Here is a 16,012-nt window from a genome sequence, read left to right on the forward strand (position 1 = left end):
TAAAAATACAAAAGTTTATAATATCATCAAAACTATCAACTATTACAGAGAAAATGCATCAGTTATTAACATGGCCGACGCTCTCAGTACAATATTATTACAAAACAAATAATTATCACACAAAACAGAGCCTTTCCTTATATTTTAATCCAAATGCTTTATAAGTCCTATTAACAAAATATGACATTATTATATTTCAATGTCGATATCTTACACTTCTTAAAACACATACAATCCAGGGACAGTTAAGCATCAGGCAGTCGCTATGTAAAGGATAAGACCAACGAGTATCAAAATAAAATCCAAACATGGTACATTCTGGATGAACAAAACTTTTTAATTGACGTCAAATACATCAAACGAACTAACTACAGACATTAAAAGTAAATCGTAATTTTTGTGAAACGGCAAAATGAGCGATGGCTTTAAAAAATTAATTAAAAACTCCCATATTAATTATTAAAATATCGTTTTAATCCGTCGAGTGCGAGTGTAATCCTTTTAATGAAAGTTACACCGCATGCCTTGGTTTTATTGGATCATTTTAAGAACACGTTTCACAGTAGATATTGGAGTAAAAAAAGATATTTACAAAAATATCTTGTTTCGTTGGCCCTAATTGATGATTATATTATGAAACTTAAATACCTTCCTTACTATGCATCATTAGTTTAATATCACATTGTATCACAGTTCAGTTTTGATGGTACAGATGTTGTAGAAGTCTTTTTCTGGTAGGACAAACTCCTTAGTATTTTCAATGAACTTCTCCAAGCTGCAGTGGGGTGTGTTCTCACAGAAACTGAAGTGAAGAACTTGGACTGACGATGCTCCAGCTCGAGGTAAATAGATAGGCTGAAATTATAACAAATTTTAATATAAAAATTTTATAGTCTTGAACCGTGCACAATACGAAATTGTCTTAGGGATGCTTTTATTCATCACTAATAACAGACTGCTCGGTGACTAGTTCAACGTACCACAACTGAATATTCCCCGGTCCTCTTTGACTTGTACAGCTCTAAGGCGAACAGTGCACCATACTCGGGGTTGCTCTGTTCGTGTCTGATGACCTTAGTGACCTCCATCAGTGAGCCGATATTGAAGTCATGTCCGGAGAACATTCGGAAACGTTTCTTCATCGGCTCACCCGATGATATCTTTTTTGCTGCTTCGATGAAATCGTTGAGCAGAACTCCTAGAACCCATGATTTTATTAATTATCATTCTTACCATTAAGTATTATGTTGCAGCTGATAGACTTTTCCTATTAGTCCCTGAGGATTCTTGAATGGGTAAATGTTCTACGTATTTTCTATTTTTACGACAAACTATTCATGGCATTTTAAAGTATTTATTTACTTATGTAATGTTAAAAAAAGTTGTAATAAGTCAATCAATTTCAACAGAAATTTCCTGGCAGATTTACTTATTTTTATCAATGAATCATATAGATTAACCTTATGTACGTTTATGTTAGTATTACATAATATAGTGTGGACAGAATGGAAAGATCTCATTATGATTATTGATCAACGTTGTTGAACGTCTTGAAGTAAGACTATATGTATTTTAAGTAACACGGTTTAGGTTTATATTTGTAGAGACTTGTGAAGTAGAGTTCCAACAGCGTCGCGTGGTGAGGTTCCGTTTGTGAGGACAAGTTTTGTTTTTAAATAAAACTTCTGGTGTCGATTGCTGTAACTTACTTCGAAAGAATCTTAAGAACTTTCTGAACTAGAGCAGTAATTAGTTTGTAGTATGAACTCCGCTATCAGTGAAATAAATAAATAAAAATAATTTTAGTACTGCTTATAATAATTTATCATCTTAAGTATATTCTACGTTACTATAATATGTATAATGTCCTGTCACTTAAATAATTGAAAGCGTTCACTTAATATTTTCCACAGTTATATTTATTTATAAATAGTTTTTTAGTTTTCTTCTGAAGCTTATACATATGTATAAATGTTAACTTACCACCCCCAATTTTCTTCATTTCATCAGTCTTATAGTAGAGCCGGTAAGCTAACCTAGCTGCTTCACCTAGCTCGGGTAGTAAAGGTTTCGCCCATTCCGGAATGTCTAATCCTAAACTGACCTAAAATTACAAGGTTCCTCTATAAATTGATCCACAAAAACATGTTGGTAGCATAAATAACTGAGAATCTTATGTTTTTTAAGCCTGACAAGATGTGGATAATGCTATACATTGATACTACTCTCTCTCTCTCCCTCTCTCTTAGTTAGTGGCTTTTTCTTAAAGATTTCGCAATCCATTGACAATACAAAACACAAACAAAGTGTCTTTTAGTCAAACTTAGTCATCAAGGAGTCACTGTAGAAAATGTTTAATGTCCAAATTAAGTATGTCGCTAGAAAAAGATATCAAAGAAAAGAAAACAAGTAATATTGTTACTATGAGAACCCACAAAAATTATTTTACTTAAAATCTTTCCTTTGAGCGAGTGATTAATTAAAAAACTTTCCAGATGTTTTAGAAGATTGAGATTCGAACACATTTGTCATTTTCACAAGTGGGACATTTAAAAGCTATAATATATGCTATAATTAAAAAAATTCAATTCATACAAAACAAATGTAATACATTCTATTGAATCTTAACAACAGTATTAGCTATATCCTTTATGTGAATTGTTTAATGAAAAACAAAAATTGTGGTCATTTAAAAGACATTTTATGGAATACAGTGAACAGCAACAATCATATGAACCTGGATCATACTAATTTTTGAAATACGAGAGAGCTGGACTGTTAGTTAGCATTAATGCCTCGACTTCTGGACGTGTCCAAAAACAGAGAGAGAATAATATATCTTATATTCAAAAAATAATATCTTTCAGAGTCGTATTGGATAAAATATAAGAAAAGCCGTCCCTGCAATCTTGTATTAACCACAATTTAAAAAATAACAAAAATCTCATACGATAACAAGCAATTGAAATTGTCGAGAAGTTAATGCTTAGTCCGTTAGAAATAACTTGGAAACGTAATAAAAAAGCACACAGCAATAGTATGAATGTTGTAATGTCCTACCGTGCTTTTAAACAGATCAAATATGGTCTGAAACTGGAGCGGGTCCTCGCTGAAGTCTTTTCCTGTCTCCTTCAAAATTAGTGACACCATGTCCTGGAATTGATGGAATTCTTCCAACACGGCCTTTTTCTTAGCTATAGCCATGAGGTCCTTGAATTTCTGACAGTTTGCATAATAGCGCAACTGAAAACAAAGAATTATGGTTAGTGTATCCATTATAAATAAGAATAGAGGATTGGATGAATATTTATCGACAACTTTGTTAATTTTAGGAATCTATGTTAAAGTTCCCACACAATTTTTTAATTATCTGATGGCTGATATTATATAATTAGGTATTTCCTATTATTTAAGGTTCTTGCAATGCTATCACCCGTAACATGATCTGATATCATAACCATTCATAAAACCTATCTGTAACCGAAGCATCAAGGCAAAATAACTTACATCTTTATCTAGAGCAAAACTATTTACTTAGAGGGTTGGCAACTAACTTTTTATTCATTTTTTTTCCCAATCACGTCAAGAAATCTAGTGATTGTCAGTGCTTAAAGCTTACTTACATAATCCTCTGACAGAGGTATGGCTGTGTAAGGAACCGGCTGCCAGACTCTTCCCAAACCTTCGTCCCACTGTTCTTCAGGCTCTGGAGGGAAGACAGCTGCCATCGCGATCTGTGCGGTCATCTTCGTCCTGTCTTTATCAGTACTTCTGATTTCTACTTCGCTTGGCATATATATTTTGGGCAGCAGTCCATAGCCCTCGTGTCCGTAGCGTTGGCGAATGAATTTACCGATTTGATAGGCCCGACGTTTACCAGCCTAAAAATTGTCACCAGTTGAAATGAGTGAAGTAGATTAATAGCCCTTAATATTGCAAAGATTTTAGTGACAATTAGATAAGAAAATTTATAAAAGTTATAAATAACGCAAGCAAGCAGCCAAGTTCTAAACGAAATGTAATTAATCAATTGGTAAACAATTTATTTTCTCAATCAAGTGAAAGGGTGAAAAGCTACATCAATATTAAAGAAAACTAGTAACTGAGGCATTGTTTGAAAATTCGTATTATTTGTTAAATATGATATTTTTTTTTTATCTTCAAACGTCTGATATAAGTAGGAAATGTACTTAGTAATAAAAACTAATTTAATTGAGTAAATTAGGAATCAAAACCAGACCAAAAAACAGTATAATTATTGGTCATAAATCGACAACAAACCAAGATAAATAAAACTAACTTTCGAATAAATCTCCTGTAACAAAATATTTTGAAAAACACTAGTTAATTCATTAATACAGAATAATATATTATAAATCAGTCAGAGCTATTTTATTATTTAAAGACATTTAATATAAAGGTCGTTGTAACTGACTCAATTTTTTATTTCGCAATATTGACTTATGTACTCATAGTTCCGCTGGGTTACAACAACACGTAAAAACCTTAGAGATTTATGAAAAAAATCTCTTTTTATTATCCGCCCGCTTTATAAATTTCTTATGGAAATGTACTTTGTATTATATAATGGTAAAACCATATAACAGACGAATAATGATTTAAAGATAAAATTCTTAAGTGTTACAAGTAACAAGGGAGACGTATAAATTGATTAACTTACGTTAGTCAGTCCTTCTAAACCTTCGATGTATGTCAATTTTCTCAACTTTTCCTGCTGATCTGACAGAGCCAATTCATCAGAATCTGGTGCTCTTTCTCCATGCCGACTAACCTGAAGAATATTCATTGGCGATATCGTTTGGAATGAACAAAAATGAGAACTATGTGGGGGTTCTTACAGTAATATATATATATAGATTCGCCGATTTGAATAAGATCATAATAGCTTATTTAATTAAATGACTTAAACGTTTGATGTTCCGAAGGTAGCAGGTTTTCGCTCCCACTCGCTCGTACTAATATTTTCTTTATTTCACATTGTATTATTTTTATATGGGACCAATACTTGAATTAAACCAATTATAATATAATTGTAAATAACAGTTAGTGTCTGAGATCAATTCGGTGAACTGATATATTTTATAAAAAGTCATAGACATGTTCTTCTAGAGAAGTATCAACGACTCCCAAAAATAAGACAAAATCTGTTGCCTACCACAAAAGATAGGACCAGTTCCTCGTCCGCAAGCTCATTGGAGACGTTGCTGCCTCGGAGCAACTCCAGCTGTAGTAAGACTATGAGGAGGTAACGAAACATCTTCTGTAACCACAAACATTACTTAATGGGTTAGATTGTAGTTGATTGATTTAATGATTAAAAAACTATTATAATTATTATTCTAATGTATGATATAATATGTAAAAAATGTTTATTAAAGGTTTTTGTCATGAGGAATGAAAACATTCTTCTGTAACTCTTGGGACAATGTCACAAATAGCTCACTTTATATTTATTTAAAATGACAATAAACATATATTTTTTTTTACCACATCTTTATTCAGGCAAAGTTTCGCATGTTTCATTCTTCGACTTATCGTGTGGTTATAAACAGACTCCGATGTAGTTTTAATACAATATAATTTATGTTAATATATAACCATGTAGCTTTATCATTTGTTTGTCCGCCTCTAGTTAACACGAACTTTGTCGAACAGGTGATGTCTTTGAGGCGTGATGTAAAACGAACATCGGTGTTTCATAATGCAACATCTTGCTCGGAACAAACACTGAGTGTGAGCACCACCTGTATCAATAAGAACCACAATACCGTTGCTAGTTTCCGATTTAGATTTTGAAACAGCTCCGTTTTAGGTACAGCTCTAGTTTAAATATACGAGTAACTTCGAGTCTTCTGTTTATAATTTTTTACCCGACTGTGTAGACCGGGTAAGAGAATTACATAGAAGGTTTTGGAGGGCGATGTCATTGTGTTACGAATTAAAATTCGACTTAAAGAGATAAAACTAAAATAATATCGAATTATTAGTTATATATTTAAAAAAAGAAACATGGCGTTTAAAACTTAAAAGCCATGGTTTTTTTTAATAAATAATTAAAGTATCAATAATTCTCAGTTTCTATAAAATATATTTTGGAACAAATGCATTTTTTTTCCATAAGAAAAAAATTGAGCTGTTACATGCACGACATTTTAAAGGAATAAGTTGAATTTTTAAATATTTTCATATCTATCTGCCTAGTTATGGACAATACGGAACGAGGTGGGAATAGTTAAAAATGTCGAAGTACCCTCTCTTTACGGAGTCTATCACAACCACCATCACCACCATGGGAAATTCTGGATTACAACCATTTTACTCAAAACTTTTAAAATACAAGTATTGCATCAATTTAAGGATATGTTTATTTTCCGAAATCAGAGATTCAGCACATGTTTTATAATTAAAACGTGATGACCTTTACCCTCATTATCAATAAGATTATATAGTTACGTTAAATTTACTTGATATGGGTGTCATAAGTTCGACCTTGCTTATCAAACACTTTGACTAGATGAGTTATCCGACATAATTTCTAATTAGTCGTAACAATGAACGAGTCCCTTCCTCCCCGTGGGGTTTTAGTTCCCTGTCATCTAACTAAATTTACTCTGCTAAAAGTTTTTTCGTTATTAATCTTTGTATATAAATTTCATTGCTGTAGAAATAATTCTAGTAAAAACTTGATACATTTTATTTAAAGAATAAACAAGCGACACATTTTGGAATTAACTGGTTGCAGTTTTTAGGACTGTCTCGCAGGAAATAAGTTAATAAAGATAAAAAAATAGTAACAATATTTAAAACATTTAACTAAAACATGTTTTGTTTCTACAGACAGATATAAAAATATGTTAAAAAATATATACTTGCTTAAGAAGTAATTCTGTTTGTAGTGGGACAATAATTACGATCATTAGTGGGACATGTGCAGGACGTGTGTGAGTCTTATCATAAGGAAAAATATCTTCAAAGCAAGCCTTAAGGTAACTAGTATGCTCTCAATGTATCGAATAAATAATGTATATAACAACGTGCAGAACAGAAAAATACATACTGATTTTATCCGTCATTATATGATACAATTTAATACAGTACTGTAGTTTTTGCTCACAACTAAGGGGTTTTCCAATAGGGACGCTTGAACTTTGACAGCTGATTGCGGCCATGTTGTTTGAGTGACAGCTGTCAAATGCAGTGTGTTATATTCATTCCGTCCTCCCAAACCACCATGGCAGGTTACAGTGTCGAGCAGCACGTGCAAATCATAAAATTGTTTTATGAAAATGGGTCTTCAGTTCGAGCAACGTTCCGCGCACTTCGCCCGTTTTACGGTCGCGATGATCGTCCTGCCGAGTCGACTATCCGTCGATTGGTGGACAAATTCGAGTCAACCGGGTCAGTTAACAATCAGCCGGTTCCCGTGCGTCAACGTAACGTGAGATCTGCCGAGAATATCGCCGCTGTGCGCGACAGTGTCCTCGAAAACCCGCGGCAGTCAATTCCGCGTCGCGCACAGGAACTCGGCCTTTCGCAGACGACAACTTGGCGAATTTTGCGTTGTGACTTGAGCCTGCACCCGTACAAGATCCAGCTGACCCAAGAGCTCAAGGTTAATGACCATAGACAGCGCCGTGTGTTCGCTGACTGGGCATTAGAGCAGTTGGAAGTTGACGCCGATTTTGGCAAAAAAATCATCTTCAGCGACGAGGCGCATTTTTGGATGAATGGCTATGTCAACAAGCAAAATTGCCGTATTTGGGACGAGACCAATCCACACGAGGTTCACCAAGTGGCAATGCACCCGCAGAAAGTGACTGTTTGGTGCGGATTTTGGGCCGGAGGCGTGATTGGTCCGTATTTTTTCGAAAACGATAATGGTGTGGCCGTCACCGTCAATGGTGAGCGATACCGGTCGATGATAACCAACTTCTTTTGGCCTGAAATCGAGAATATGGATCTGGACAACATGTGGTTTCAACAGGACGGCGCTACGTGCCACACAGCACACGCTACGATGGAAGTTCTGCACGATCAAGCGCCCTTAATGGAAAACCCTATAGTTGTTGCCAGAGATTTTTTCAAAGTGAATTTTTTGATATTAAAATTAAAAATATAAGAATAACGTAGGCTTAATCAAGAGATGAAATAATAATCGAACGCCTGAGGCTTTATTATCTGTTACGTTATTTCATTGAAAATATATCTGCAACACCGTGTTTAGGCTGGAACTATATTATATAGGCTTTACATTATTCTGACATAAGGCCAATATTATTGAATTATTCAATCGTTTTTAATTGAAATATTAAGGAATATCCACAAACGACAACCATCTATCACAGATACTGGCGTTCATTATAGTAATATGAGAAAATACATGTTTCTTAAAGTAAGATATTGGAATCGAAGGTTGACAATAATTCCTATAATATTTCGATCATATATAAATCTTATCTGTTTCAGTTCACTTGTCAAATGTGTCAAGTGTCATACAATCAAGGACTTAAATCTCTTTACTCACTCAACTAAGACTTCATCTGTCAATGGGTATACATATATATATATATATATTAAAATTAACAAACTAAAAAGAATGAATGAATTATTAGGTAAAATATATTCTAACGTGACTTATATGATTAAGAGCGAGTCTCGTTGATTTCTTTGTTGTCTCTACTTTATACAAATTACAAAATAGGATGAATAGCTCTACTAGTTGACGTCTTGTAGCTAACACGTTAGAATAAATATCAAAATTGCTGCACAAAAGCATATTTACATTAAATAACTCTTTTACGTATTAAAGGAAGTAAACATTTTACAAATTCTACGTAACGGTCTACTCAGATCTGTTAAAAGTTACATATAGATATCTTCATGTAATTAATAATGAATATCGAGCCTGTGAACTCCCAAGTATACGAGTCAAATAAGCGATGTAATCATTTTTACACGCAAGTCATTTACAACAAAGCTATAGTGTACAGGCTTCAAACAAAGATCTTTTTTATCTCACGAATCATATGAAGTAACAAGTCATGATTTATACTAGATACTTTTTGTAGTTACAATGTTATGCAATATAAAACATATGAGATCAGTAATTATACAAAGTAGGAGTATAGTCCTTTTATTTCTTGAAAGAATTAATTTTATTAATTTTACGAACGTCAAAAAACCTGGTCAGGGATTGCTTGTTAAAATCGTAATATTTTTTTAACCACACAAGAATAGGTTTATTCTTCGGTTTAAACTTATATGTAGGTAAACAGCAAATAAATTACAAAATATAGAATTGATACAAAAAATAAATATTACTTTAACAAAATGATTGTTCCAAATATAACAAGACTTTTAAAATAATAAAGTTTTAATATGTATATAATATATTTAATACGAACTTGTTGTCTAGAATATAATTTTGCAACATTTAAAGAGAAAGGAAGACTGACATTTAATAACAGACACGTTTGAGTGTCTCTTTGTGTTTCAGACTTTAGACAGTTCAGATTCAAGTCAGTTACGTCATTTTACTAAGAAGATGAAATGCTATCACATATTTATAGTTTAATTTAATATAATCTCTAGCTAAAATAAAACTAATATTTTCGGATTACAAGGTACGCGTTATTTTTTTTTTTTTATAACTGTGGCAGACAGATGAAAATCCGTGATGATGATGATGATGATGATGATGATATGATATGATATGATCACGCTTGGTGCAAAAAAACAGAATCGTCGAGAGTATGTAGATTTAAAATAATAAAACAATGCGTAGTAAACCGAATATACTATTTTTGTTTAAATGAATACTCGTGAAAGTCTTAGATCTAATTATAATATCTAGCTAATGAAATATTAATTACGTTGATATGTCGAATGTGACTGAGAAGTTTTATGTACAGCGATATATTTTATATTTACTAACCTATTGTCCTATTCCTATAACAAAGTCTACACAAAGACCAGGTCAGCGAACACGCTCGCTGAGAGACTCCCTTGACTTACCGAGCCATTGATCTCGATACATAATAATTAGATAAAAAAATATCTCATATTTTCTAGGAGTACTACTAAGACATGGATGTTATTAATAATTTTAATATATTATATACATATTTTTGACATGCACTTTTTTAAAGCACAATAAATATTTAATCAAATTTTATATTACTATTCCATATATACTGAATTGGTATTAATAATTATAAATATTCATAACATTATTAGGTCAAGAAATTGAATATTCAAATAGTTTTAAAACTTATGAAACTAATTACACTGCTAAGAAAACTATATTTTATGTTCATCTTCTGTTTAAATTGATTTACATAAATAAATACCAAAAGCGCCATTTTTATTATTCGACCTGACGTTGGACAAAGTACGTTTTACGCATTTAAATATCACCAGCCAAAATCCCCAAAGAGCGTGGCATCAAGGCCAATAAGTATTACGAGCTCACTAAAAAACTCACTAGGAACAGGTTTATTGTAAATTTGCACAAGGTAGAATTTGGAGCAAGAGGTATTACAGCTAAATCTCTCTACAACTTACTGATAGAGTTGGACCTGTCCAGAACTAACATCAATTCATTCTTAGAACGTACTTCGAAGGCAGCCCTAGTTATGGGGTTTTCCAATAGGGACGCTTGAACTTTGACAGCTGATTGCGGCCATGTTGTTTGAGTGACAGCTGTTAAATGCAGTGTGTTATATTTATTCCGTCCTCCCAAACCACCATGGCAGGTTACAGTGTCGAGCAGCACGTGCAAATCATAAAATTGTTTTATGAAAATGGGTCTTCAGTTCGAGCAACGTTCCGCGCACTTCGCCCGTTTTACGGTCGCGATGATCGTCCTGCCGAGTCGACTATCCGTCGATTGGTGGACAAATTCGAGTCAACCGGGTCAGTTAACAATCAGCCGGTTCCCGTGCGTCAACGTAACGCGAGATCTGCCGAGAATATCGCCGCTGTGCGCGACAGTGTCCTCGAAAACCCGCGGCAGTCAATTCCGCGTCGCGCACAGGAACTCGGCCTTTCGCAGACGACAACTTGGCGAATTTTGCGTTGTGACTTGAGCCTGCACCCGTACAAGATCCAGCTGACCCAAGAGCTCAAGGTTAATGACCATAGACAGCGCCGTGTGTTCGCTGACTGGGCATTAGAGCAGTTGGAAGTTGACGCCGATTTTGGCAAAAAAATCATCTTCAGCGACGAGGCGCATTTTTGGATGAATGGCTATGTCAACAAGCAAAATTGCCGTATTTGGGACGAGACCAATCCACACGAGGTTCACCAAGTGGCAATGCACCCGCAGAAAGTGACTGTTTGGTGCGGATTTTGGGCCGGAGGCGTGATTGGTCCGTATTTTTTCGAAAACGATAATGGTGTGGCCGTCACCGTCAATGGTGAGCGATACCGGTCGATGATAACCAACTTCTTTTGGCCTGAAATCGAGAATATGGATCTGGACAACATGTGGTTTCAACAGGACGGCGCTACGTGCCACACAGCACACGCTACGATGGAAGTTCTGCACGAGCAATTTCTGGACATGGTCATCTCGCGCGGAGGCGACGTGAACTGGCCACCGAGATCGTGCGATTTGACCCCGCTGGACTTTTTCTTGTGGGGTTTTCTTAAGTCGCAGGTCTATGCCAACAAGCCGCAAACCACCGATGCCCTCAAAGTCAACATACGCCACGCCATCGATCAAATACAGCCCGATTTGTGCGCCAGAGTCATCGAAAATTGGACCTTTCGTGTGCGCGCCACCAACCGAAGCCGTGGCGGTCATTTGAATGATGTCATATTCCATACATAATGGGGTCGATAGACCTTCCAAATAAAAAAAAAATTTCGCAAATATCTTTCCTACATATATTTTTTTTTGCATTTCAAAGATCAAGCGCCCTTAATGGAAAACCCTATAGTTCGTTAAAAATTTGTTAGGTAGAGAGAGGAGCTCGGACGGTGGAAGTGAACGTTTAATTCGCGTTAGATAGAAGCCCCCTAAACCTACACCTGGGACGCAAGTCCCAGTAAACGTTAAAGCTCCTCTCCCTGCAACGTGATAGATCCGGCACCCGCGCGATGAAGCCATGGAATGATGAGAAGTTTCCTCTCATGGGTAATGAATTAAAAAAAAATACCATGTTTGAGTGTTCCTAATTTATATTTTTTAATTTATCATAAGAAAAGTAAGTTTTTTAATCAATTTAAGATCATAGTCAAATCTTGTACTTGAATATAGAGTAAATCTTCTTATTTGTTTTGATTTTCTTGCCAAAATTATTATTAGCACTAATAATTGTCGAAAGACTGTCGTCTTTAATATTTCGTTTTATTTCATAATTTGGCGGGAAGAAAAATATTATAACTCTTTCGTGTTATCGCCAGAACACTTAACACAAGTTTTCATCGTTTTACTACAAAAGGAGCGTTTGCAGGTTTTCATTAATAACCCTAAATAGTAAACGCTAAATAATAGAAACGTAATAATAAACGCTCCGTATATGTTGTGACGACGGACACTTGTAAGATTTCAGAACAATATGTCAGATATATTTCACGAGCGTTTCCTTGCTCGTACGATGTTTACACATTACTACAGAAAGCATTTAATATGAGTAAAATAGTATAATAATAATTTACGTATTGATCCCAACGTCACTTAAATCGTGAAAACTGTACACGCTAAATAATTTAAGCAGGTTTATGTATACTGAGAGAATATCGGACTATACGTAGAGACGTATAGTCCGATATTCTCTAATAAAAGGACAACAACAACAAACAACTCTTTGTTGACAGAATTTTTATTGTCCCCTTGATCTCACTATAGTAAAAACAACGTAACACAAAACAAAACCTGCTGATATGTTTAATGATGTCATTTGTTTAAAATTAAATTACCATATTTCTCAAAGAAACCTATTTTAAATATTGTGAATATTTGTTTAATACTCGTATACTAGGAAATTATTTAATTTTGTTAGGAAATTCATAGTTTATAACATACTCTGTAAATAATTATATAATGCCAACATCGGTTGCTCTGATTTTAAAGTTGAGTCAACACGACAAACGTGTGACGGTTCGACAAATGTGACGGTAATATTGATAAAAAAATGTATGTGGGTGAACGGAGAAAGAAGGAAAGTTATCAAAAATAGATACTCTTTTTATAATGTTTTAGTGGATCAGACCACATTAGACTAGACCAGACTAGACGAGACTTGTCCGGAGTGAACCGAATTGAGACAAGCATCACTAATTAAGTATTTCGTGGTTTAGACGGTTATGTGATCAAAATGGTGTAAGTATAAATGATGCTGTCACCTACATGCGGCACTCAGACACATCACAGTAATAGATTTGTACATGACTTAGGTACTTTATAATAAACAATTAAGTGTTAATCAACGAAAAAAATGGGAACGTTTAGAGCAATTTGTTATGACAATTATCGTATAAATAAAAAAAAAATAAACGAATAAAATATATTGAGATCTCCCACACCTACGCATACGTACAAAAAAAACCAGTTAATGTTGAAAAAGCATCAACGATACCTACATATTAAACAGGTTAGCGTGAAATAATAAATGATTTACTCAGAATCTTACAGCAATATAATCATTATTTAAAACTATTGGTAACTAGTTAACAAATCATGAGAATTAAACTTTATCTACGAATATATACCTAGTATATAGAAAAAATATATTTAAAAAATATGTTATATAAAAATGCTGTTATAATATAATATCTAAAAAATTAATGACCATTAAAACTTAAATAACATTAACTTACCCTATGTATTCCCTTGTCACTCAACTATTGTAATAAAAAGTAAGTCAATTGCAGCGGTCGACACGGAGCCACCGACTGACTGGAGCGTGAAGTCGCGACCTTACAAAGACGTGTTTTGTTTTTAAGTTATACTTTTTAAAGATTTCATACGCTTTGATTCGTTAACGCCACTTCTATTTACGTTATCTCCAATAGTTATTTAATGATTACGAATATTTTTATAATTGTAATTGCCTTTGTTCTTATTTGTATCACAAATTTTGTGATTAGTTATTAGATGATATATTGTTAGAAAGTTTATTACGCAAAATATTCTAGAGGATGCTAACTTCAAATTGCAACACAGGTTATGTCATTTTGAATTGACAACCGGCATCATCATGGAAGACGTTAATAAATCTGACACCGTCGTAGTTGTTCTTTGTTTGTGTTTTAAATATTAGTCAACAACTCTTTGTAATTAAAACTTCTAAGAAAACCTATAATAACATTATTTTTGTAATATCGCCAGTTACGCACTAAATTATGCAATAAAATTTATCATCGAAATAAAGTGTAGAATTTTTTATTTTTACTTATCGACGCCATTTTTCTAATTAAGCATAATAAAATATCGCATCAGACTTATCGTTATAGAAATGGCAAGGAATAAGTTAAAAAAATGATTAACTTCACTGAAACACCCATCTCCGTATAATTAACTGACTGTTAAACTCCATACCATTTGTATTAAATTTAATTAGTTATTTATTTAAAATACTTATTTAAAATTAAAAATACTTAATTAAAATTAAAATAAATTTAAATAATAATATATTTTAATCAGCCAGGGGAATGTTTTTTCTACGTTTACTGAACAAATTAACACTTATGTTGAATTATACTAGTGTAACAATGAAGTCGGCGGCATTGACAACTATAAAGAAAAAAAGAAGACAAAAATTACATTTCATTAACATGGTTGCATTTAAAGAACGTTTACTGAACCAAGATAAAACCTTTTTGTACATATGAATAAAAAAAAATGGTAGGGAATGACGATAGCAATAGATTGTTTTATTGATATAACTATTATGTTTTGCCAAGTTCATTGCAACTGAGGTCAGATCAGACGGAATTGTTGAACCAGTTCTTCTATGAAAAATCCGGTGTTTCTGGTGAGAATATAAGATCAAGGTTAGACTAACATTCTCTACTGAACACATCGGCCAAGTATCTCCTCAGTTGTTATATCTCTGAACAGCTTATAAGCGATTCCTCTTCAATTCTATTTAATTCACAATATTTTGTTAGCTGCACTTATTTAAGTTGTATGAGAACATCCTTAAAGACGTATCGGATACTAACTTTAACGATGAATATAACATAACACACTCATATCATAGGGATGGGACAAAAGCATTTAATAGGTTAAAGCTTATATTGCTGTTTTTGGCAACACAAATTACAGTTCTTATTTTGATTCAGATTTGCGGAAATACATTTAAATGTTTAGTTTGAATTTTTTTCGACGATCCAGACATTTACAGACTGTAAACAGAATTTAAAAATGTTGATTAATGATTTTTTTTCTGCACGGGCTAATAGTCGCTTCATTGACAAAATATATGACAGACTTCCCTTTCAACGTCTGGAACATAAGGAACAACGGGAGATGCAATAAGTACAATCTAAAAACATTCAATATGTTTCCGGCCTTTCTTATAAAGAATTATTGTAAGCCTGTACACTCGACTTTTGAATTAATTCTTGTAGTACATCACCTGAATAGAGGGACTTTTCTTCACCACATGAAGTATCTTTCTGTCTTTAGAAATATCAGTTTCTAGAAGCTAGTAGAGCTTCTCTTTCAAATTGAATCCGAAACTAAACAGGTTAACAGTCTCATGTATTATGGAGGAATGCACTACTGGTGCGCTTTTTTCCAGAATAGTTTGTTTTGAATAAGTATATAGTAAAAAAAAATAAGTTGCTATTACACAGCACGAAAAAGGTTCCACTGAATATAAGATATTTTTCTTTTAGTTTCGACAGCAAAACTTTATGTAAAACGACATCTATACATATTTCCTGCTACTAAATCGAATAGGTACCTTAGGTGCATACAAAGTTGATGTGAACTAAATCTTTCTTGACTTCTCACCTATACTTGCAAAGCTGTCTAGTC

At 33.6% G+C, this 16,012-nt stretch overlaps 1 protein-coding gene across 1 annotated transcript; it reads right to left on the bottom strand.

Annotated features, from left to right (window-relative positions):
* On the bottom strand, positions 1 to 14,000 carry LOC116774450 (venom acid phosphatase Acph-1-like). The gene is made up of 8 exons (XM_032667187.2): positions 13,846 to 14,000; positions 5,177 to 5,281; positions 4,682 to 4,792; positions 3,624 to 3,881; positions 3,061 to 3,243; positions 1,984 to 2,104; positions 981 to 1,198; positions 1 to 855 (listed from the first exon to the last, which is right to left on the bottom strand). Exons 2-8 carry the CDS (start codon positions 5,276 to 5,278, stop codon positions 688 to 690), a joined length of 1,161 nt encoding a protein of 386 aa, XP_032523078.2. The 5' UTR covers positions 5,279 to 5,281; positions 13,846 to 14,000; the 3' UTR covers positions 1 to 687.
* Positions 14,001 to 16,012: the final 2,012 nt, after the last annotated feature.

The sequence above is a fragment of the Danaus plexippus genome, chromosome 26 (genome assembly GCF_018135715.1).
Source record: "Danaus plexippus chromosome 26, MEX_DaPlex, whole genome shotgun sequence".
Taxonomy (NCBI): domain Eukaryota; kingdom Metazoa; phylum Arthropoda; class Insecta; order Lepidoptera; family Nymphalidae; genus Danaus; species Danaus plexippus.

Bases quoted from the DNA above. Each gene is read 5' to 3' on its own strand.
- LOC116774450 (XM_032667187.2), bottom strand. From the start codon at position 5,278: ATGTTTCGTTACCTCCTCATAGTCTTACTACAGCTGGAGTTGCTCCGA. The intron at 3,882-4,681 runs GTAAGTTAATCA...GACAATTTTTAG, and splicing joins GTTTAGAAGGACTGACTAAC to GCTGGTAAACGTCGGGCCTA. The intron at 2,105-3,060 runs GTAGGACATTAC...TTGTAATTTTAG, and splicing joins TTGATCTGTTTAAAAGCACG to GTCAGTTTAGGATTAGACAT.